This window comes from Lepisosteus platostomus, chromosome 2 (genome assembly GCF_059453375.1).
Source record: "Lepisosteus platostomus isolate fLepPlt1 chromosome 2, fLepPlt1.hap1, whole genome shotgun sequence".
In the NCBI taxonomy this organism is placed as follows: domain Eukaryota; kingdom Metazoa; phylum Chordata; class Actinopteri; order Semionotiformes; family Lepisosteidae; genus Lepisosteus; species Lepisosteus platostomus.
In genome coordinates, this window is record NC_142612.1 from 59,433,081 (window position 1) to 59,455,518 (window position 22,438).

Consider the following 22,438-nt stretch of genomic DNA (forward strand, 5'->3'; position numbering starts at 1 on the left):
ATGCAGAACAAGATGCAGTATAACCGAGGTATTCATTTTTGATCAATTGTTCTGTTGGTGAATGTGGAACTGTTTTTATTTCATGTGCATGGGAGCGAAACACAGAGATGCTCAGTGTATTTTTACTCAAAGGAATTAACATAGAACAGTCCTTAAATATTTTTCTATCTATCACACTTTCCTGTGCTTACAAGATTGGCAGTGTTCCAAAATCACGCATATCCTCCTACCTCCCTATTTGCCTAAAACATCTTTTAATACAATTGGTCACTTACTGTAGGTTCATAGCACGCATTCCTATACAATGGTTTATGCATAGTATCCCTCGTGTCCACTCAAGTATTACCGTGCGCTATATCGATGTAGCTAAATACATAGGCTGCGTATTTGACACCCAAACTAATTTTATTTAAATAGAAAATATGTAAACCCATCTCAAGCTTTCTGAACCCGATTAAATTACAGATGGAAAAAATGACACAATTTTTCATTATTAAATTCCCAATTTTTCAGTGCACACAAATTTCCAGGCTCATCTGGCATACAACCTGAGGTTGGGTATGCGTACTACAGTTTGTGAACCACTGTTTTGTAGGGATTTAAATGACTTTGTCTGTCACATGCTGTAATTCGCATTGTAGCTGATACAAGTCTGCACTCTATAAAGAGTTTTTCTTTAATCAAAGAAAAGTTTAAACCAATACTCAGTTAAGAAACATTATAAACTATCTTGAGTTTGTACTGTTCTGCTATATATTGTCATAAGAGGTATTTATGCACAATACGTGTATGAACTGTAATTCCTTCAGTATAAACTCATGTACACCACAGTTGTGCCATATTCTAGCTAGTGCGTAATTGCACTTATACAAAAAGCTATGATTTCTTAAAATGCAATTCGGTAATACGTATTATTTAAATATAAGTTGTGAAAAAAATAACGGTCTTTTAAATGTCATTGGTTGGAAAGAAAACAAAAGAGTAACTAAAGATATGTGCAGTCCACATAAACAGAACTGTTAATTTTATTGGGTTATTTTATAAAGCTGAAAAAACTGAGTTAAATGTTCTAATTTGGTTACACAGGGCACAAGTACAGTTTAAACAGCATGTAGAGCAGAACTCAAAGTTGCTTACAAACATTCTGGTATTGTGTTCAATTATGCACACCAATTACAATTTTTATTAAATGGTTATTCCATGTACCTATAATTGAATAATTTCTAAATATACTGTAGAGAGGGAATGATTTTTTTGGTCTGCTTCTGTCCGCAATTTGTAACATTTTGTGCCTGGCTGGGTACCCCCAATTTGTGACATTTGTGTTAAAATATATTGTAACTACAATTTGCATAAAGATGTGGTTAAGTGGTTTTTGGTGGTTATTGTATTTATGTGTATATTGGGAAGAAATACAAAAAAGTTTGAAAACTGCAGTTTATATATTGTGTAAAATGTTTTCAACATTGTGTAAAAGTATGAAAAGCAAAATGTCAGGACCTCGTGTCAATGAATTGATACTTGGAATAGTGAATGTTCAATCACTATCATACCCATCATCCTATGGGCTATGATCCTGTGGGCTATGATTTAATGTTTTTGCAGATTTTCTTTTATAAACCCAAATGAAAAAACACTTGGTTTGGATATTCTGTGTTAATGACAGGATGATAATACTTCGGATAATTAGACAGCTCTGCATAAAGTGCTCTTTACGCTGTTGCAATAAAGAGTGACTAGACTTGACTTAACACTGTAAAAATGTAGCAAATGCTAACACAACCATGAGAATCCTGATGTTGTTTTAGGTGACTTAATCTTTCTGTTCATTCAATTTTCAGAAAAGAAGATGGAAGGCATCATCCCAAAGAGCAAAGCCAAAGGTGTTGATTTCTGTGGTGTGGATTCAAATTATTATATAGTACGCTCTGATCTTGGCTGTTACATGTGGTCAACAAGTTTCCATCAGGGTAGCGACCTTAAAGTTTACAGCTTGCACCCCTCTTGTCAGGGTGGAGACCACTACCTTGCCTATGACGACAACACATTTTACATCATCAAGGGCAACGTTTATCGCCGTGTGTCCAATATGAGTGCTGACACTGATGCTGTGGTGTATGACCTCCACCCAAACTGTCGTGGAGGTGACCACTATCTGTCTGCTTATGGAAATTTCTATATTATCTTTAAGAGCAGAGGCGTGTACCGCCGAACTTCCAATATGAACAAAGATAGTGATGCAGTAGAATACACCCTGCATCCCAATTGCAAGGATGGCCTGTATTACTGGGGCACAAAGAGCTACACTTACTTTGTCAAGCAAAAAGATCAGTGGGGAATCCAGTACCACAAAACTGATAACCTTAACGAAGATACTAAGGCAGAGACATTCTCAATTCATCCTGATGTAGTCAACTTCCTTCCTGGAGGGCTGGGTGAGACTTATGGCCCAGCATTTGGGAAATGGGAGCTCATTAAGACCATTGCCAATGATTCTGAAACTCCCATAACCTGGGAAAAAAAGATAACCCGGAAAGTGGGCTACGTCAAGTCCAAGACGTCAAGTATAGAGCACAACTGGAAAGTGTCAATGAGCGCTACGTATCAGTCAGGGACTCTGACTGAAAGCATTGCCAAATTCCAATTCTCGTTGTCAGCAGAATATGGCGGGAAAAGTGTCAACACAGAAGGTGAAAACTGGGAAGAGGCAACTGAGGTAGCAGAGAGCGTGAACCTGACTCTGAAGCCCCACCAAAAAATATATGTGTGGCAGTACAAGCTTGGCTTTGGCAAGGAAGATGTCCTGTTATGCCGTGACATGAGATTTGATGATGATCCTACACCACCTACTGACATTCCTCTCCCACCAGCCAGAAAGTAACATCTTGCTGATTCTCTGGATGTGTGAGGTGTTATCTTTCATGGTTCTTCAGGGTTAGTCATACTGTAGCTTGCATTAGGGATGAGGCTTGAATCTAGACCGGAAGTGGTTTATTAATAAGAAAGCTTTTTTTGTAAATAACTTGCTGAGAAATAGAATGATAGAAGTAATGTTTATCATTATCTAAGTTTTAGGAAGGAGAATAATACAAAGCAATATACTGTAGGATAAAGTGCTAGTGTGACAAGAATTATCTCAACCTACGTAACCAAAAGTACTAATCATTAAATCTGTTTACCATTGATTACATTTACATCTATAGATTCTTACATTTAAAAAAACAACTGTTTATAAAATTGTTATTCTGTGATTTCATTTATTTCTCAATAAATTGTGACATTGCATTGACCTTGTTAACACTCTGTTTAATCTTTTTTTTTATATTAAATAACATTAAGATAACTTAATAAGTTAAAAAGTATGTAAAGGCTTCAGCTCCCCCACTGCGGTCGTTAGAAAAGAGAAAAATAAATAATAATAATAATAATAATAATAATAATAATAATAATAATAATGTATTATTTAGGCCTCACTCAGAAACCTTCAGGGTATCATTTGAGGTAGTTGCCATAGATTTTGGTGTTTATTATTAATTCTGTTAATTAACTTCATAGTCAATAATTTAAACCTTAAACTTTTAAATTGCAGTCACATCCGCCATCCTCAATCAATTACTTTTGAGAGGGTAAAAACTGGTGAAAGGTGTCTTACATATTTTTTATGTTTCTTTAAGAGTTTTTACTTAGCTAACTTTTAAAAGTTTCCTCCTTATGAAGACTGCATCTTTTGGAATGTACCCAGACCACCCACACAACTAAATTGGATCTCCTTCTATAGTGTGTAGTAATAGCCTAATAGCCTAATAGAGAGAGTGAATCTCCAGAGCCATATCAGATTCAGTGCCACAGGGCAATCCCTACATCCAGACCAGCAGCAGAGACAGACTCAAAGCCGGGAGAAAAACAGCATTACCTGAGCCTCATCTGCACACGGCTCATGAAACAAACCACTATCACGAATTAACATAATAATAAACCATTTTCTAAATATTAATATAATTTGCCTCATTCCAGAAAACATAAAATACAGTAATTGTATTTTACAGAACGAACCTGTTATAAGCATTAGCTTTAGGGCTAAAGTGCACAGATCCTGAGTTCAAAAATATAAAGGAGACAGACAACATAATACTTTAAGAGACATGGTATCAGGGAGACATGTCCGTCCAGTGTCCCCCAGGCTACAAGGAGATCATATTGCCCACTGTTAAAAACCTTCAATCCCTCAGGGCAGAGATTGCGTTGGAATTATTGGATGGAACAGAGCAGAGCTCAGTGTCTCCATATAGCCTATAAAGAGAGGACAGTGTGGTGAATGCTGACCCCCCGGCCACTGACTATGGCCCTGAGCCAACCTATCATCTGATTTTACATGTGTGGTTGGGTGGTCTGTCACTGGCATGCAAAACCCCTCTAGACTCCTATGATGTACTGGTGGTCACCTTTCAGAGAAACCTGCTCTCTTTGTAACTACGAAAATCAGATTGTCTCATAGAGGTATTAATTAGAAAAATCTCTTTGGTTCCTCTTCATTTTCTGTTCATCAGCTCTTCAAAAATCTAATTAAAAAAAGAATTAGACTAGATTAATTACAGTTGAAGACACCATTTCCCTTCTTTGTCTAAAAAAGTATAAATTCTTTTATATTCTCTTTATATTCCAAACATTTGTAATAATTTCCATGTGAGAAGTGAATTTTTACCCTTCACCAATTAGTCAATTATAACTTAGCAGCAATTAGATTCCTTTAGCAGCCTCTAGTGGAGTTTCACAACTTTTGAGGAAAATTATGCAATGCGATTGATGATTAAACCTGAAGATGTTTGAAAAGGTTGCATCTCACAGTTGCATCAGCATACGTAGGCTGCAAAAGGCTCAATCTGTTATAGGATTTGATTTACATATAGAATTTGCTATAACATTTCATTTTGGAGTGACATTTGATCCAGGCTTGACGTTTCACAATAGTGCAATTTATTGACAGACATTCTTCAATCTCAGAAATATTGAATACATCTCTGACTTGCTGATGTGAGGTTTAGGGGAAATGCAGGTGTGTCTGCCTGCCGCTCCTCTCGTCAGTTTTCAATTTTCTTGTTTTTATTTATTTAATACTGTAACACTACGGGGTTCACGTGGGCACCCTCGCCTGCTGCCGCATCAGGTCAGCCCCACACCGTTGGGGACTCAAACCCAGGCCTCCGGCATCACTCAACAGGGACCCAGCCTGTTGAGCCAAAGAGAGATCTCCCCCCAGCCCAGCGGCTGCAGGCCCTGCTATTCACAGGGAAGGGCGGTGACGTCACCACTCTGGTAATCCAGCTCTCACACTCAATGGTGGCCGTATGCGTTACATTGTTGTTAGTGGTGGGATTTGAACGCACGCCTCCAGGGAGACTACGAGTTAAGTGGGGGAGAGCCAACGGTGGGGGGCCGACCTGATGTGGCGGTGGTGAGGGCGCCCACGTGAACCCCATAGCATTACAATACGTTTTTTCCTCCTTTCCCATTGCTTTTACTACTTTAATATGATTATGTTCCCCACCTACTGTAGCCATTTCTTTTTGCACATTTTATACTATTTGGAGTTCCAACATGATTCTGATCTATTGCCAGCTTTCCACATCTGTGCTGTTGAACTGAGTACTCTTCAAAACCACCTTATACTCTCCAGATCCAGGATTTCCTTCCTGGTTTTTGTGTCGTCATCCAAGATTCCACCAAAACGCTCATAAGATACTCCCCTATTTAATAGAATGATTTTCTGGTAAATCTACATATGAGTATTGTGTTATCAAGATCCTGCATCCAATGAGATATATCCATCGCAGCAGTAGTGGTTGCTTTTTTCTTCCTTCTCCACTTGTGGAGGTACTGTGTCTGCTTTCTGCACAAGGCTATTAGATTGTCCCACAGTTGTGCTGACCTCAGCAATCTAATCTCCCTTCATTCCCTGGAATGCACTACTTTTTCCAACAGACCCCCTTGGTCTACTGAAACCAGCTAGATCAGCATTACTCAACACCTGATCCATGAACAACAGACTGTTCTGTTATATGACTTCATCAAAGAGACAAATTCAATTTCCCATGTTTGACTTCAACCTGGCACAAACATAATGATGGGCTCTTGTTTAACAAGTTCTTCTGGGTTACAGTTTATTTCAACAGTCTTGACCTTCTGGCAGTGATGGGGACATCATTGATATTTACAGTATAATCCCCTTTTTCTGTCCTATCACTGTACCTCTATCTAACCTACTCTTTCTTTGGAACATGCTGTTACAATTAAGTTACTTGCAAGTAACAAATATGAACCCCAACTACACAGCATTGCAAATGTTTAGAGTAACTAACAATCTTATTATAGCTTCTGATTTTAATTCTCTTTCTGTTTTTTATTTTTCTTGACCTCAGTGATGCTTTTAACACTGTTAACCACAATGTCTTACTTTTTCATCTTCAGACTGTTTGGAGTTTCTGATATTGCTCTTAAATGGTACAAGTCTTACCTCACTGATTGACATCGCTTTGTCTATCTTGGTAATTTGAGTTCTGAAATTGGACTCACTGGGCCCCTCTTCAGCACTTACATGTTCCCACTTGATCAGTTATAAAGATCACATGGCCTAGATTATCATTTCTATGCTGATGACACTCAATACTAAACCTTACACTAAACTGGCTGCCTCTGTTCTCACTAATTGCATCTCTGACATAAAACATGGATGACTCAAAACTTCCTTCATGTAAATCCAATCCAGTAATCCCATCTGTACTGTACAGAAGGTAATACTTGATCCAGGCTTGATTTTGACCCTCATGTGCAACATATTACAAAAACATCTTTCTTTTGAAAAATAATCAGAAATGTCAGACTATGTCCTATGTTGTTACTAACTGTTGATGAAAAGCTAGTCAACATTTTCTTTTTTTTCTCTCTCATTAATTACTGTAATGCCCTTCTCACCGGGGTATCTAAATACACATTAAACATACTAATGTACAGGTGGGTAGCTGCGTCAGCATGCGTAGGCTGCAAAGGAACAAGTAATAGGTTTATTCCATGCTGAGAAAAAGAAGAAAGAGAACACAACGTTTCGGCCGTGGAGCCTTCTTCAGGTGTGATACACTATAGCTTAAGATAAGAGAATGACAAAATATACTGCAACAACAGTCACAGTTATGGGCGGAGTGGTGGTGCTGTGGCTAAGGATCTGCGCTTGTAACTGGAAGGTTGCCGGTTCAAATCGCATGGCTGGCAGAGGAATCCTACTCCGTTGGGCCCCTGAGCAAGGCCCTTCACCCTAACTGCTCCAGGGGTGCTGTACAATGGCAGACCCTGTGCTCTGACCCCAAGCTTCTCTCTGTGTCTGTGTCTCCATGGAGAAAAGCTGGGGTATGTGAAAAGATGAATTCCTAATGCAAGAAATTGTATAGGGCTAATAAAGAAACATTACATTACACATTTGGACTCATGCTTGGCATCAGCAACTTACTGACCTCTGCTGATTTGGGCCCTGTGAAACCTAGGTTGCTATTGCAGGTAGTGACAGAACATTCATTATGCATCCTGTGCCCCAGAGGGGGTGTGGAGATGATTAAGAGTTAAAGTATATACATATTTTCCTTATGGTTGTTGGTTGTTTGTGGTGGTTGTTATATGGTTGTTTTTCCCCTGTGTAGTTGATCTCCCTATACAGACTTTTAACCTGCTCTTAACCTGCAGTGAAACCACCAGCCCGCAGTAGACTGGACTCCTTTGGTATATTGGGCAGGTCTGACAGTGAGTATCTGTGTGACGGAAAAAGTTGGGGGTGGGTCCTTTTGTTGCTGAGCCGTTGAGCAAAACATTATGTTTAAATATTAAAACTCTTTCAGGTTTTAAAATGGTCTTTTTGACTTATGAGATATATACTGTATGTTCGAGGCACAAACATATAGAAGTATGTATATAATGAATATGGTATATATAAATAAGATATAATATATATTATATATTATATATTAAAATATAATATACAGTATATAATAAAACAAATGTATTGTATAAGCAAATACATGGCTGATTATGGTAAATGTACTGTATATTACATATTATAATATTTATGCATTATGTCTAATTATGATACACTGAAAAGACCCCAAAAGGAGACTATAGAAATACACTAAAATACTTCTGTATACAAAAATGTATAAATTCACTTTCGTTTCCTACTCTGTTTCGCATCCTGTCATCATTTTGTGTTTGGTGAAGGACTGTGACCAAACTAGTTAGGCACTTTGATTTTCCTCTTTTTGCTTTTCAGCGTGGACTGAGACAGATCTACTTCAAGCTAAGAGAGATAGTAAAGAGTCTTTGAAATATTCCCCTTTTTCCGATCTGTGTTTTTACAAAACATTATCCTTAATTTGCTTTGAATCCAAACTCCTTGAAAATCATGGCAGAATCTTTATTTCAATTTCACCACCTTTACAGAGATGGGTGTTTTTATTATGAAATCATGTGAACTGTTAGATAGGGCTGCTAGGGCAATAGGATCCCGTGCAGGACTCAAGACAAGAGAAAGACAAAGCAGATACGCTAGGCAAAAACGAAAACCAGGAGGCAGGCGAGTAGGTCGGAACACGGAGAGACAAGGAAGAAGCAACAATCCAAAAACACTAGGCGAAATCGAATCCAGGAAGCAGGCGAGTAGTTCAGAACACGGAAGCACAAACGAGGAAGCAGCAATCCAAATCACAAGGCGAAACCGAAAACCAGAGAGAAGCAAGAAGTAAACGCGCACTAGAGAATCCGCAGTAGTAAGCGGGGAAGTGAGGAAAAAGGAGAACTAAAATAGAGACGGGAGAGAAAGGTGATTGGCGTTTACTTGCGGCGTGAGCTTGTTTTACAGGTTGTGCGCGTGGGAATGCAAGAAGGAAGAGCGGCACGAGTGGAATGCGTAACAGTGAACAACTAGTATCGAACACAGACAGAGGCAACTCAACTAATTGTATGACTCGTTGTGTGCACTTAATCAATTTAGGTTTGCCAGAGCAAAGATTTTGGATAGTTATGCAGTCATGACATTTCCATTTTTTTTTCTTACTAATGATCTATTTACTTCTTTATTTTTGTTTTTGCTTTGAATATGTGAAGCATATAATAAGTACTAATTCCTATTATGGTATAATACAAAGTGTCACGACTGGAAGCTTTAAAGGAACAAATGCAAAATAAAGCGATGCAAAGGTCTAAATACCGATGCCAGGCACTGTAGGGCACAACTGGGCAGCATGGTGGCACAGTAGTTGGCATTGCTGCCTCACAGGGCTGGGGCTCTGGGTTCAATTCCTAGGGTGCTGTCTGCATGCATTTTTACGTTCTCCCTGCATTCATGTGGGTTTCCTCTCGGTGCTTCACTTTCCTCCAACAGTGCATGGACATACAGTACTGATAGGTCAATTGGCATCTTGAAAATTGACCCTGGTGTGAGTGTTTGTCTCTGTGTGTGTCCTGTGATGGACTGATGTCCCATCCAGGGTATGTCCTGCCTACCCCGTGTAGCTTGTCTGGATAGGCTTTGGCTCCCCTGAGACCCAGAATGCTTTAAGATGGTTAATAATTGCTAAGGAAAGCCTAATCACATTAATGTAGGTCTAGAAACTCAAATTGAAAACCTAACATATACAGTATGCTGCAGGCTCAAACAAAATTTAAAATCATTAATGATGCCTCAAAAAACCACAGAAAGTATGACTGCCAAATGACTAGCTACAATGGAGTTAGAGGAGCATATTGTTGCTACTTTGCTAAAGAATTATCACCACTTTGAAAAGCACGTATTGTGCCTAATGTTGACAGTTTGCTCAAGTTCAAAGGAATTGCACCATGAGTATTGACGAAAAGTGGTTCCTTTTCCTGATCAATCTGTGACATCTGAGCTTGCAGAAAGATGAAGCAACAGATTTACAGGATATTGACAGAGCAGATGGATTTTTGCTACAGTATGTCTGAACTTTCCAGACTTACATCAGAGATAAGTGTCCCCGTGACAATTCACATAACACAACTGTAAACTGTGAACCATATACACATAACACAATTCACATAACACAACATTCCACTTTTACAGTGTTAAGCAGTGGCATTGACTCACAATACAGTAATTGTGTCATGAAAACTTTGAAGACCCATTCTGGCACTTAGTGATAGATTATCACTGGGTATCCTAGTTAATAACTGGCAGGAATCCAACAGTATTCCATGCTGATAATCTGTCCTGTTTTTAGTAAAGCACTTATCCAGACAAGGGTCATGGAAACCAGCTTTCTACAGCCCTGAACTGAGCTTCTGCTTGTTAATTCTTTCATAATATTATAAATGTAATCTGGACAAATGTTTAGGAAGCAGATAAAAATCACATAAAAATGCCAGTAGTTCTGACTGAGAAGACATGTAAGGTGATTTTTTTAAGTGCAAACTCAGTGACAAAGTTAAAAAGTTTCATGAAAAAACTACTGAAGTTACTTGTTGCCCACAGTTGGCTGTTTACACTAAAGAATAAGCACATTGCCCTGTTCAATACATGGCCTATAATATAAAACAAGGGAGTCACATATTACTCTGTTAAAGCTGAGACAAAAGGCCAGTTTCAATAGCACACAGAACTGGGGCTGCTGAATTTGTGGAGGAACTGAAAGGCTGTGAAAGTAAAATCAGGTGCACAGAATTTCTCCTGTGAAACTAGTTTTGGGATTCTAGGCTCTTCATTTAGGTTTTGAATAAAATGTAATATTTTTAAAAATGTGTATGGTTCATTTTGTAATTTCACAAAATTATCACACTTCTGTCATGTTTTAATTATTAATGTCACACAGTTGTATGCTTTTTTACAGATTCAAGATTTAAAAGCAACTGCAGTGTAATAGAAATTACGACAGTTGGGTTCATTAACAAACTCGCTCTCCTGTTGAGGTGGAAAGCCTCCAGACTCACTGCTGGGTGCAAGGACACTCCATGACACAAAAGGCACTCTGTCCCCTGCTGATTCATCTTATTTCATCAGATTAATGCAAGTAAGTTTCACAGTGCTGTGTAGTAAATGTAATTTACTAAATTATTATTATTATATTTATAACCTTATTAATATTTTATGGTAGCTGTTTTCTGGTCTATATAGAATAAAGTAAGTTCTACAGTGTACAGGTAGCAACATTCTGGTGTCCCAGAGGCGTCTTCTACAATTATTCAAGCAAGGTAACCTTAATATAATATATACATCAATACAACTATACCGGTACTTCTTATGTAAGGAGTGAGAGTACTCACTAAACTAAAACAATGCTTCTAACTTTACTTGGTCTATTCAGCACAGCTACGAATTTTCACAATTAAGTGTTTCTGAATGTAGTAGTGGAGTTTCATAACACTTCCTTCTGTTCCTTCTGCAATTTTGAAAACAATATTGTGCCAGATGAATGGCAAGGTTTAGGGAGTGGTTAGCATTGCTGCCTTGAAGCACTGGAGTCCTGGGTTCTAATTCTGATCAGTGTTATCTGCATGGAGTAGGCTCTCCCTGTGTTTGTGTGGGTTTCCTTCAGGTGCTCCGGTTTCCTGGTTTTCCGCAGTCCAAGAACATCCTAGTAAGTTAATTTACTTCTGGGAAAATTGGCTGTGATGTGTTTGTGTCTGTGTGTCTGCCCTGTGATGGACTGGAGCCCTGTCCAGGGTGTGTCAAGTTCAGAGTGACACATTTCCTGTGTACTCTCTGAAATCTTGGAAATTACAAATACACATCGACAGAAAATCCAAATAAGTTGCAATTTTGTGGATGAGGTCATGCATAAAACTGCAGAAAAAAAGTACACACCATCTCTGATATTAAAAAAAACTAGAGTTTTGTGTGAGATAATAAAAATAATAGTAATTGTTTTGTGTTTAGCCTTAACAGCTTCAGGTATTGGGTAGTCTTTAATTGCTAAAGAGGGCTTGAATATATTGTTTTTATGAAAAATAAAAAATGCCTCAACTGACACAACATCTATAAATTCTCTAACTGCTTATTGAAGTTCAGAGACATGGGAGAGCCAGAGCATATACCAGCAAACAATAGGCTCAAAGCCTGACACATCCTGAATGGAATGCCCTCTTCTCATGTTTTAAAGTATAAATAACATTTTCTATGGACCAAGTTAGCCATTAGTATAAAACTTAAAATGTAGCACTTTAATGGTGCATCAGTGTATTTTACATGGCAGAAGCTTTTCTTATGGACAGCTAGATAACATTTTGCTAGTGTAAAGGCTTTGATCCTACGAAAGTGTGGTTAGATACTTGTTTCATTGTTTTAATTAGGCCCTTCTTTCTCTTCCCATTTGTTTACTGTATCTTCATATTTTGTTTCATAATCAAAAAAAAATGTTTAATTAAAACATTTCTGTGTAAAAAGCATGGTGAAAAAGTTTGTAAAGTCAGTGGAAAAACACAATCTGTTTTACTTTAACCCATATTTAAATGTTACAATCATCATGAACATAACTGTGCATAACAGTTTTTAAAACATATTACCAACAATAGATGTAGTTTTGGTTGTAGAAATACAAATATATCATAAATACACTTTTATTTGATTATTTATTAGGTACTAAAGGTTTCTGATCTGGGCTAAGGCTCATAGCTAACACTATCTTAGACTATGGATTATGCATGGTAGCCATTGGTAAGATGTGATAGGCTGTGGTGTATGTTTAGTGAGCATAATAACTATAGACATCCTTGACAGACCAATGATCTTGTAGATATGCAGTACACCATCATTATAATAGTATTTAATACAGTAACTCACTGTATGTTAATTTATGGTAACCTTAGGACTTTCACTTAGGGTAATAATGTTAAGCAATCCAAGATGAAACTATGGCATTATGGATATAAATTGGTGGTTTTTATAATAATCGAGACATTAATCATGTAGACTAAATTCAAACCATTGTTAATCATGTGATGCAGTAAACACAGGATTGTTTCATAAGGGAATCTGTAATATTATTGTTGCATAGTGCCTCTACATTCTAATAAAACTTTATATCTTTTATTCTTTTTATTGTATCTTAATTACCCCAAGTCAGAGTGGGAAATTATGATCCTGGTGGGCCAGTGTGTCTGCATGTTTTATAGGCATCTCCAAAGCATTGGCTTTAATACTACAGTATTAGAATAAGGTAAAGCATAATCCAAACAGCATTTATTGATAGAAATCAGGGTTTTATTCATTAAAGGTTTTAACATAACATTTCAAGGTAAGAGATGTGGTATTTATTTCAATGATATGATAATCACCTTAAACATGTACTGTATCTAACACCTGGATTTTCTAATACAGAGAATGGCTCAAAATCTGATAGAGTCAAAACGCATCTTGCAAAGTAGATTAATTTATACCTGGCAGTCTCTAGGCAGTCAGGAATCAGGAATTAGATCATCTCAGAACAAAGTGACAGCTGTCATGATGTGCTGAAGAACTCTCTCTCGTGTGCCATTTGCAGTCGAAAGAGAGATTGAGCCTTTGACTCATCAATATTGCAACGATATTTCTCTAGGAGGTTCTCATAATGCTTCTTTGAATGATCTTCCAGGTTATTCTTCTTGAAGGGGTAATATGGACTCTTTTTTGAGATCTTGAGGTTTTGGGCCACATAAGGCCAAAGTTGTGAACATGGCAGAAGAGCAATCGCAAAGTACACATGGTCGTCCTCTGATATGGCCTTGTAAGATTGAATGTAGTTTGCAATTGTAGGAGAGGGAATAATGGCACTGGTATTCTATAGGCAAGACAAAAAGAAACATTTATTAGAACAAAAACAAACATGTGGCAAATGACATAATATAGACAATTGCAGAGTGTTACATGCAGGTAGGAAAAATAGATCCTATAAATAAACAACTGGAAAGCACTACACTTGAAGAAAGTATCTATAAGAAAGAATAAGGTGTTTAAATTGACACACCATTTAAATCTTCTGGACACTGTCAAGAGGTGTGCAAAATATAGGTAATGTTAGAAAATTGAGGTTAGTTAAAATCACACGCCTTGACAAATCAAGGCACGTCTCTAGAATCAACAATGAAACGTATACTTGAGATCAGAAAAGGGCTCCAGGAGACAAACCCTGTTGTGAATGCTGACACCTTGACTTCTTGTAAGATGAAGATGGACTCCTTGTGTATAAGCTTAGCTACAGTATAAGCTCATCCTGCTTGTTTGCCACTTTAGTAATTAAATAAAAATGAAATTTCTTCCAGTTGTTTCATTATAGTGTTCAGTCTGGGACCAGGAAGCCTGTTCTAGTTCCTGAGTATATTTTCTATATGAACGGAAGATCTATTCTCTGTTCCAAATTAAGCCTCATTTAGTTTCCAATTGTAATGTAACGTCCTTATTTCACTACTGAGTGTGAAAGAGTTTCTTATTGCTCTGTCTGCCTGAGGATCTCATACACTGTACTTGAGCCAAATCTCTTTAGGCTCCTTGTTCGCGGCTGAAATGATTTTGTTCTCATAATGTCTCATGAGAATCCATGAGACCAGAAATCGTTCTGGTTGCTGTCCTTTGAAGTCTTTCCTAGAAAATTACAAAGAAAATAAAAGGACTGAGTAACGAAAAAGGAATCCAGTCTTACCTTCAGCTGGTACATTTGTAATGAATATTTTTCAAAGCTACTGTAACTGTTGTATCTGCCCATTATGAAAGATTTCAGATCTTCTCTCAGCTCATCTTCTTTGCTCAGTTTCTGTAGTAATTTTGTCACTTCCTCTAAGTAGTAGATGTCTTGCAGAGTGAAATTAATGTATCGTTCTGCTTCAAGCGTCCCAGCTTCCATCCTTTTCAAGAAGTCAGTTTTCATTGTATCTCTGGCAATGTCCATATTATTTTTCCAGAGCTTCTCATATAGGCTTACACCATGCCTATAACCTGTAGAAATTTTTTTATTTCATGTCATATGTTATTCACATACTGTATATTCTTTTTGTGAATAAAATGTAATCTACTGAAATTACTGAGAATGTTTGCTTTGTGACTTGAATCATGCCTTGAAAGCATGATTAGTAAAGAAAGGCACCTGGTTCATTGTTCACTGGGTTTCGCAAGCAGCCCAAAAGAATCACAATATTTAAACTGCCTGGTGAGAATCTCTATATTGCCTAAAGATCTTTACAAGCAACATTGCTAGCGCTCCCTGTGAGCATTTACAGTGTGGGGGTGCTGGACCTCACATCACAGCCCCAATCTGACAGTCGACTTGTTACCTAAACAGGCCTGGAGACTACGGCAGTGTTGAGTACCAAGACTTCACTGCCTGTTATACTGCCAGGAACAAAACATGCATTACTATTGGGCTATTTTGTCACCTTTCTTAAGGAAATATTCTCTGTAACAAGTTATAGTGTTACAAGAACAACTGCTCATTGGGTATTTGGATTATTTTATTTAACATAACAGTAAGCCAACATTTCCTGACAAAATATCGAGCACGATAATGTACAGTATACAATACAAATTTAGCTGAATATATCTTATGTTTAATCAGTATGCCCTATAAAATACTTACAATGTTTTGTATTCACCACATTTTCTTTTGGGTCTAAAGCAAAAACTGACCTTTAATGAAAAAGAAAATAAAAAAATTAAAAAATGAAACATTACTTCCAAGAAATCTAAAGGACCTGACCTCATAACATAGCATAAAATAGTTTATAATCAAAAGAGCTCCTTTGACCCAGCTGTGCCAATAAAATAACAAGATTGGCTTTTTGATCATACTCTAATGGAACCTCCTTGCACTATCAGACCAAAGTACAGTTTGATAAAACATAATTCCTACATACAAGAACTCATATTAAACAGCAAGTAGTAGAAAACCTGTTTTTCACACTTTAGTATTTAAATATGAAGTGCTTAGAGCATAAGATTCATTAATCTATTTCTAATACTGGTGATTTTTACTCTAATGTCCCCGGCTAGATTCTAATTAACCAACAGAAGTTACTTACCATGCACAGAAATAGCTAAGAACCATGAAAGATTTCATCTTTATGAATCAAGTTATTCTACGTTTCTTCTTGGCTGTTCTCGCTGTATCTTTATTTCAGTTTTACACCTGTGTCAAAATAAAAAAATTGTTTTCTTTTGAGCGTTATTTACTGTACAGTATATAATATCAGTACTGATACAACACACTAATGTTTCTAGTATGTTTTATTACCGCCTGCTTGTTTATTGTTTCATTTAATAACAAGTCTTATTTTCCATGTGTCAAATAAATTCACTGCTCTTCTTTCTCTATAGTGTTATATAGAGTTTTATTTGTCTATGGAGTTGTCATCAAACATTTACAAACAGTAGTTGAAATTTAAAGTTCCTAAAATTCCTTAAAAACAGGCAAAAATCAAAATAAATTGAGGGACATTGAGAAAAAAGATCAGCACACTGCTTGTGGTGCAACTAAGTATCACATTAGAAGATTCAGAGTAACAGAGTTTTTTTCTGAAAGGCTAAGAGATCTTTCCAAGGGCTTGTTCAGAAGTGTCCTAATTGTTTCAGACATTATTCATCATAATCATTAAATTGCCTGTTCCTGGTGAAGTTCTTAGTAACTGTGAACCTGTCCTTGGGGCTTGTGGAGCAGGACAGAGTGACACTCTGGATGAGACATTAGGTCACTGCAGATGCTACACACACAAGCACACTGTTTCTTTGTAGGAGACACAAATTTAAACCAGCATAATTTTGGAAGGCAGGAGGAAACTGGGTCATCTACTGGACATAGAGAAAAATGCTAATTCCACACAGAACCGAGAATCTAAGAGCTGAGCCACCATAAATCATCGTCAGCAAGTTAATCATTTTGCCAGGCAATAGGAAATATTTTGGATTTTTTGGTGTAAATTGTCTTCGCTAAAGAAACTGCATCACAGACATTCATAGACTCCTTATTGTGTGTTCTGATGATGTATGGATCACATCTGACATTACCAATGTTTTGCCATCTAAAAGAGTGTCTACAAGAAAGAGTGTCTTCAGAAACATGTACTGTACAACATTGACAATGCAGCAGTATTCAATGCAGTACTGCTTTATGACATTATTTGTGTGGTTTAGTGTCCAAATTGTTCAGAAAAGAGTCTAACATTGTATCACACACAACATTCAGTTGTAATACCAAAAGAAGAATATTAATCAAGAATACTTACAAGAAAACAGAGAGTGGCCAGGGGAACCTTTCTTCACAAGACAGGTTCTTCCTCCAGATTGATGGACTCATGGAAAAATTACTGTCTTTATATACAGTAAAGCTATAGATGGGGGGGGGGAAGGTTTGCCAAAACCAATTGGCATTTATTTTATTTGTTTCCAGTAGGTGATGTCTGGGGCTTACCCTATGGTGTGAAGAAATTAAGCGTCAAGGAAAAAGTGTTGACATGATGTTACAACAAGGGTGAAAGACTTTTACTGAAAATTTATGAGAAATCGGTGCGGCAGTCTGTTTGATTAAGAAACAATTAGGATAAAGCAGAAAGACACAAGTGAAGAAATAAAGGCCAGAATTAACTCAAATGTTTCCAGCAATATAGGATCTCTTGTTATCTCAACTTATATTGCACTATTTTAGACCAATATTGCATTGATAGATGCTCTATTACATTGCAACTTTTTTTGTACGTGTGTTAAGTACAAGCAACACATACGTTACATAGCATGCAATACTTACAATACATACTGTACAAACTCCATGAAGACTGCACACCAGGAATTAGGCTCAGCACGCCAGCACTGAAAGGCAGCAGTCCTAACCACTGCGCCACCCTGCCATTCAATTCCTGCGCTCCTATCTGGTGTGGAGTTTGTACATTCTCCATGTGTTCCTCAGGGCACTGTAGTACCCACTATCCAAAGTGCTAGGTTATTTGACTTCTGGGAGGTGGCCCTGGTGTGAGTTTGTATGTGCGTCTGTTTGTGTCTGTGTGTCCCCTGGAATGGACAGCCAAAGTGTATTCTGCCTTTGGCCCGTTGTTTGTTGGCACAGGCTTCAGCTCCTCCATGATCCTGTACTGGATAAAGGGATTAGAAGATGGATGGATTATTATTGTTGTTATTATTTGCATTTATACAGCAGTTTTCACCAAGATAGATCATAGGCAGCCTCTGTTAAAGTGCCAGTAGTGCACCAAACGGCGCAAAGGATGAGGTGGAGATGTTACAAAATCATCAAACTGAGATGGAAATTCGGGTAGAATTTGACCGGGACAATTCAGGATCTTAAATGACCACAGTTAAGCCAAGCTCTTGGTTTAATGCTGTACTGAGTGAGGCTAAAATTATTTTAAAGAGATATTTGAGTATAGGTTCTTTATCTAGGAAATCTTAAGCAAACATGAAGGAGGCTTAATTTAATTGTGGGTAGTAGTGGAATTTTGCTGTTAGCTTTGTGAAAGATTGCAATTATTTCTATGGAAGGCTTCACTCTGTTAATTTGAGAGATAAATGTAATGGGATAATTGAGGAGATTCCCATAAGATCATCTATACCACTGACCAAGACAGAGGTTGTTAAATGTCTCTCCCAGATCAAGCCAAGGGACCTGACCCAGGTGGTTTGTGGGAAAAGTTGCTAAACGTGTGTGGTAATCAATTTAGAGGAGTTCGCTCAGTTATTTCTGGCACTAATTTATTCTTATGTGGAATATGTGGGAAGTTTCAACTATTATACATGTACCTAAAATTATTAAGGTCAAAGCACTCATCCCAAATGCCACTCATTGAGGGGGTTATTTATGAACATGAAGATGTTATGAATATACCATGTTTTTTTTTTAATTCTGGTGTTTCCCAGGGCTGTTTTCTTACCTTTACTATTTACTACCTTTACTGGTTTATGAACTAAATGGAAATGGAGGTGAACGTCTGTCATTCTGTTAAAGTAAGCAGATGATATGGCCCATGTAGGATTGTTTACTGGGGGTGATAGAGAAGGGGGGGGAGACAAAAGATAAAGATATCTCTGAAAAAATAAAAAACTGGAAAGGTGGTATCAATCAAGCATGCTTCATATTAATATTGATCAAACCAAAGAACTGGCTACTTGTGACAGAATTCATTTAGATTTTCATCCTCTCTCTTATATTAACTGCAGTAGCTGGTGCAAGTTGCTCAGTGTTTTAAATACTTGTGAACATTAATAGATGAACATCTAAACTTTACAGAAAATTCCAATTGCATTTTGAAGAAGGCTAGTCGGCATATATTTTTGATCAGGAAGCTGAAAGGGTTTGGAGTGAGTCAAATGTTTTAAAGAGGGTTTATAGAATGTTAGTAGAGAGCATCCTTACTTTTGCAATTATGGTATGGTGTGATAGCCTGAGTATTACGGCAAAGGAAAATTGGCCAAAAATGTTAATACTGCTAGTAAAATAATTGGCAGACCACAGAAACAGCTTAAAGAGCTGTATTATACCGCATTTCCAAAGAAAGCTGAGATTATTATTGGTGACTCCACCCACCCTCTTCATTCCCATTTCCATCTGCTTCCTTCAGTGAGGTGATTTAGAATGCCTGTGGCCAAAAAATATACACGGTCAGTCAAAATGTTGTCGACAAGTATAAATGCCAATTATCTTACTTAATATTTGTTTTCTTTTCCACAGATGGTGCCACAGTCGCACAGCATCCACAATGGCGTCGCCTGTGGAGAAATCATTTTGCGTTTTCTGTTATCATGCAACCCATGTAATTAATTTGTAATGAACTGTCAAAGATGTCGACAGCATTTTTGACTAACCTGTCAATCAATATATTAATTAGTAATGCTAATGTAATATGTCCGAAGAGACACATTTGTATATTTCCTGTTGTACAGTATATCTATGAGTATTGTTTGTTTTTAATGTGAATTTATTTTATGCTGAGTTTATGCTGAGTTTTTTTGTCGTTTTTTATGGCAAAGAGAAATTTCCACCCTTTTGGATGGACATTAAAAACAATAAAGTTATATCTAATCGACTACATGCCTCCTGCACTCTGGCATCCTCTGTCTACACACTGATACACAGTGCCATCTGCTGGTCAATCAACACTTCTCATCTCTATCCTCAGGTTTCTTACCGTGTCAGGTTTCTTTTAGATCATACAGTGCCTTTGATTTGCTAAACTCAGATTTTGAAATGGATTGCAACACATTTTGCTTCAGATATTAGTGATTGAATGAAACTAGAATTTACAGATTAAATTATTTTTATTTTCTTATTATCTTATATATTGTGCTTACTAGAAGGGAGAAGAGTGATTATGATCTCTTTTTTTATAGAAGACAGCTCTCTAAGAAAGAAAATAATAATAAGAGTTAAAAGGAAAGAAAAAGAAGAAAGTAAATATCTCACAATTGGGTCTTCTGGGGGGTTAAGAATTTGCCCTCCAGTTCAGGGAAAGAGGGGGAACTGAAGTCTTGTCCTCACAGAAGTGTGAAACACACAGCGGACTGCACTACAGAGGTGCAGAGGTCTGGAGATTTACTTCAGACAAAACAAGGAAGAGATTTCTCTCTGGCAGAGAGGGATCCAGACCAAGTACAATAATTTTTATTTATAGTGTAGGACAAAATAACCAAAACCTTCAAAAAACCTGTCAAAACTCGAACAAAAGTCAAGATTCGTTCTCTCTTGGTCTGTGATTGGATCTCACACAGTACTGCCATATAGGACAATAGGTTGGATAACACTTTCAAATATCTGCAGCTAGATTTTCAAAAATAAGATGTGGGTCTCCAAAGAGCTCAAGAGCATTCTTAATAATAAGTAGAGACTTTTCTACTGTGGAACCCTCATGCAAAGAAGTAAAGAAAGATGTTAAGTATGTAATACTGGCAAAACATTAAAACAGTGGCCATTGTGAATATCAACGAAGGTCACAAATTCAACAGATGGAATTAGCAGAGAGACCTTACATGATGAGCTACAGACACACCCCAGCTACAGACTTTATGATCTGCTACCATCTGGAAAATGGCACCGAGCATTCGGGCCCAGACTACCAGACTCAGAGACAGTTTTTACCCCCGCACTATCAAACTGTTAAATTCCCAGCCTCTCCCACTCTCACTCTCACCTCACCTCTCACCTATGATCTGAACCTCACAGTGACTTCTTCCTTTCTTTCTTACCAAAAACCCAAACACACATTGAAAATCTACCTCTACCATATATGTCAAGAGCTCACTCCCCATAATTTCTATCCCTTTATTTTATTCTGTTGATGCATATTTTTTGCACATAACCTGTTACCTTTTTGTTGTTTTGCACATTGCCTGTTGTTGTTTTTTTTGCACATTGCCTGTTGTTGGTTTTTTTGCACATCATCTGTTGTTGTTTTTGCACATCATCTGTTGTTGTTTTTGGCACACTGCCTGTTGTCTCTGTCTTTCTTTTGCTACACAATTGTATTGTTGTTGTTGTTGTTGTTTTTCTCTTTGTACTACTTATGTCCGAGAGCTAGCTAAATAGCATTTCGTTAATCCATATACCATGTATATGAGTGTAATGACAATAAACTTGAAACTTGAAACTTGAATAAGTTTTTTAAATGTTTCAAAAAGTATTATTTCACCTTTCACCTCAATGATTTGAGAGCTGGCTGTCAGTCACTTATTCCAGGAAAATCACTGCAAATATCAACTTGCATGGGTGCAAAATATTTTTTTTTAAATCCAAGTCAACAACAAGTCAGGTCCAGATGGAATTAAAGCATTGTGCTGAAGAACTGTGTGGAGTGTTTAAACACATATTACAGCTTTCTTTAGACACTGGCATTGTTCCAGATGTTTGGAAGAACTCTACAGTTCCTAATAATAATTGCTTACACTTATATAGCGCTTTTCTGAACACTCCACTCAAAGCACTTTACAGGTAATGGACATCCACCTGGATGATGCGACAGCAGCCATGGTGCGCCAGAACACTCACCACACACCAGCTATCAGTGGGGAGGAGAGCAGAGTAATGTGCCAATTCATGAATGGGGATTATTAGGAGGCAATGATTGGTAAGGGCCAATGGCAAATTTGGCCAGGATGCCAGGGTTACACCCCTACTCTTTTAAACAGAGACCCTGGGATTTCTAATGACCACAGAGAGGCAGGACCACAGTTTTTACATCTCATCCAAAGGACGGTGCCTGTTTACAGTATAGTGTTCCCATCACTTTACTGGGGCATTAGGACCCACATGGACCACAGGATGAGCACCCCCTGCTGGCCCCACTAACACCTCTTCCAGCAGGAACCTTAGTTTTTCCCAGGAGGTCTCCCATCCAGGTACTGACCAGGCTCACACTTCAGTGGGTTGCCAGGTGTGAGTTGCACGGTGATATGGCTGCTGGCTAAAGGTAACATCTCTATTACCAGATA

At 37.6% G+C, this 22,438-nt stretch overlaps 2 protein-coding genes and 1 long non-coding RNA gene across 3 annotated transcripts; 2 read left to right on the forward strand and 1 right to left on the reverse strand.

Annotated features, from left to right (window-relative positions):
• On the forward strand, nt 1–3,289 carry LOC148676634 (uncharacterized). The gene is made up of 2 exons (XM_088622770.1): nt 1–28; nt 1,842–3,289. The coding sequence occupies exons 1-2, from the start codon at nt 1–3 to the stop codon at nt 2,879–2,881; spliced, it is 1,068 nt and encodes a 355-aa protein (XP_088478896.1). The 3' UTR covers nt 2,882–3,289.
• Nucleotides 3,290–8,560: 5,271 nt separating this feature from the next.
• Nucleotides 8,561–20,041, forward strand: LOC148676635 (uncharacterized). The gene is made up of 3 exons (XR_015927930.1): nt 8,561–8,857; nt 10,881–11,060; nt 19,686–20,041. It is a non-coding gene; the product is annotated as an uncharacterized LOC148676635 (long non-coding RNA).
• On the reverse strand, nt 13,228–17,368 carry LOC148676636 (uncharacterized). Its single transcript, XM_088610082.1, has 5 exons — nt 17,236–17,368; nt 16,036–16,142; nt 15,594–15,643; nt 14,664–14,956; nt 13,228–13,805 (listed from the first exon to the last, which is right to left on the reverse strand). Exons 2-5 carry the CDS (start codon nt 16,071–16,073, stop codon nt 13,488–13,490), a joined length of 699 nt encoding a protein of 232 aa, XP_088466208.1. The 5' UTR covers nt 16,074–16,142; nt 17,236–17,368; the 3' UTR covers nt 13,228–13,487.
• Nucleotides 20,042–22,438: the final 2,397 nt, after the last annotated feature.

Bases quoted from the DNA above. Each gene is read 5' to 3' on its own strand.
- LOC148676634 (XM_088622770.1), top strand. From the start codon at position 1: ATGCAGAACAAGATGCAGTATAACCGAG. The intron at 29-1,841 runs GTATTCATTTTT...TTCAATTTTCAG, and splicing joins CAAGATGCAGTATAACCGAG to AAAAGAAGATGGAAGGCATC.
- LOC148676636 (XM_088610082.1), bottom strand. From the start codon at position 16,073: ATGAAATCTTTCATGGTTCTTAGCTATTTCTGTGCATG. The intron at 14,957-15,593 runs GTAAGTATTTTA...AAATTTCTACAG, and splicing joins TGTGGTGAATACAAAACATT to GTTATAGGCATGGTGTAAGC. The intron at 13,806-14,663 runs GTAAGACTGGAT...TCTTGCCTATAG, and splicing joins TACAAATGTACCAGCTGAAG to AATACCAGTGCCATTATTCC.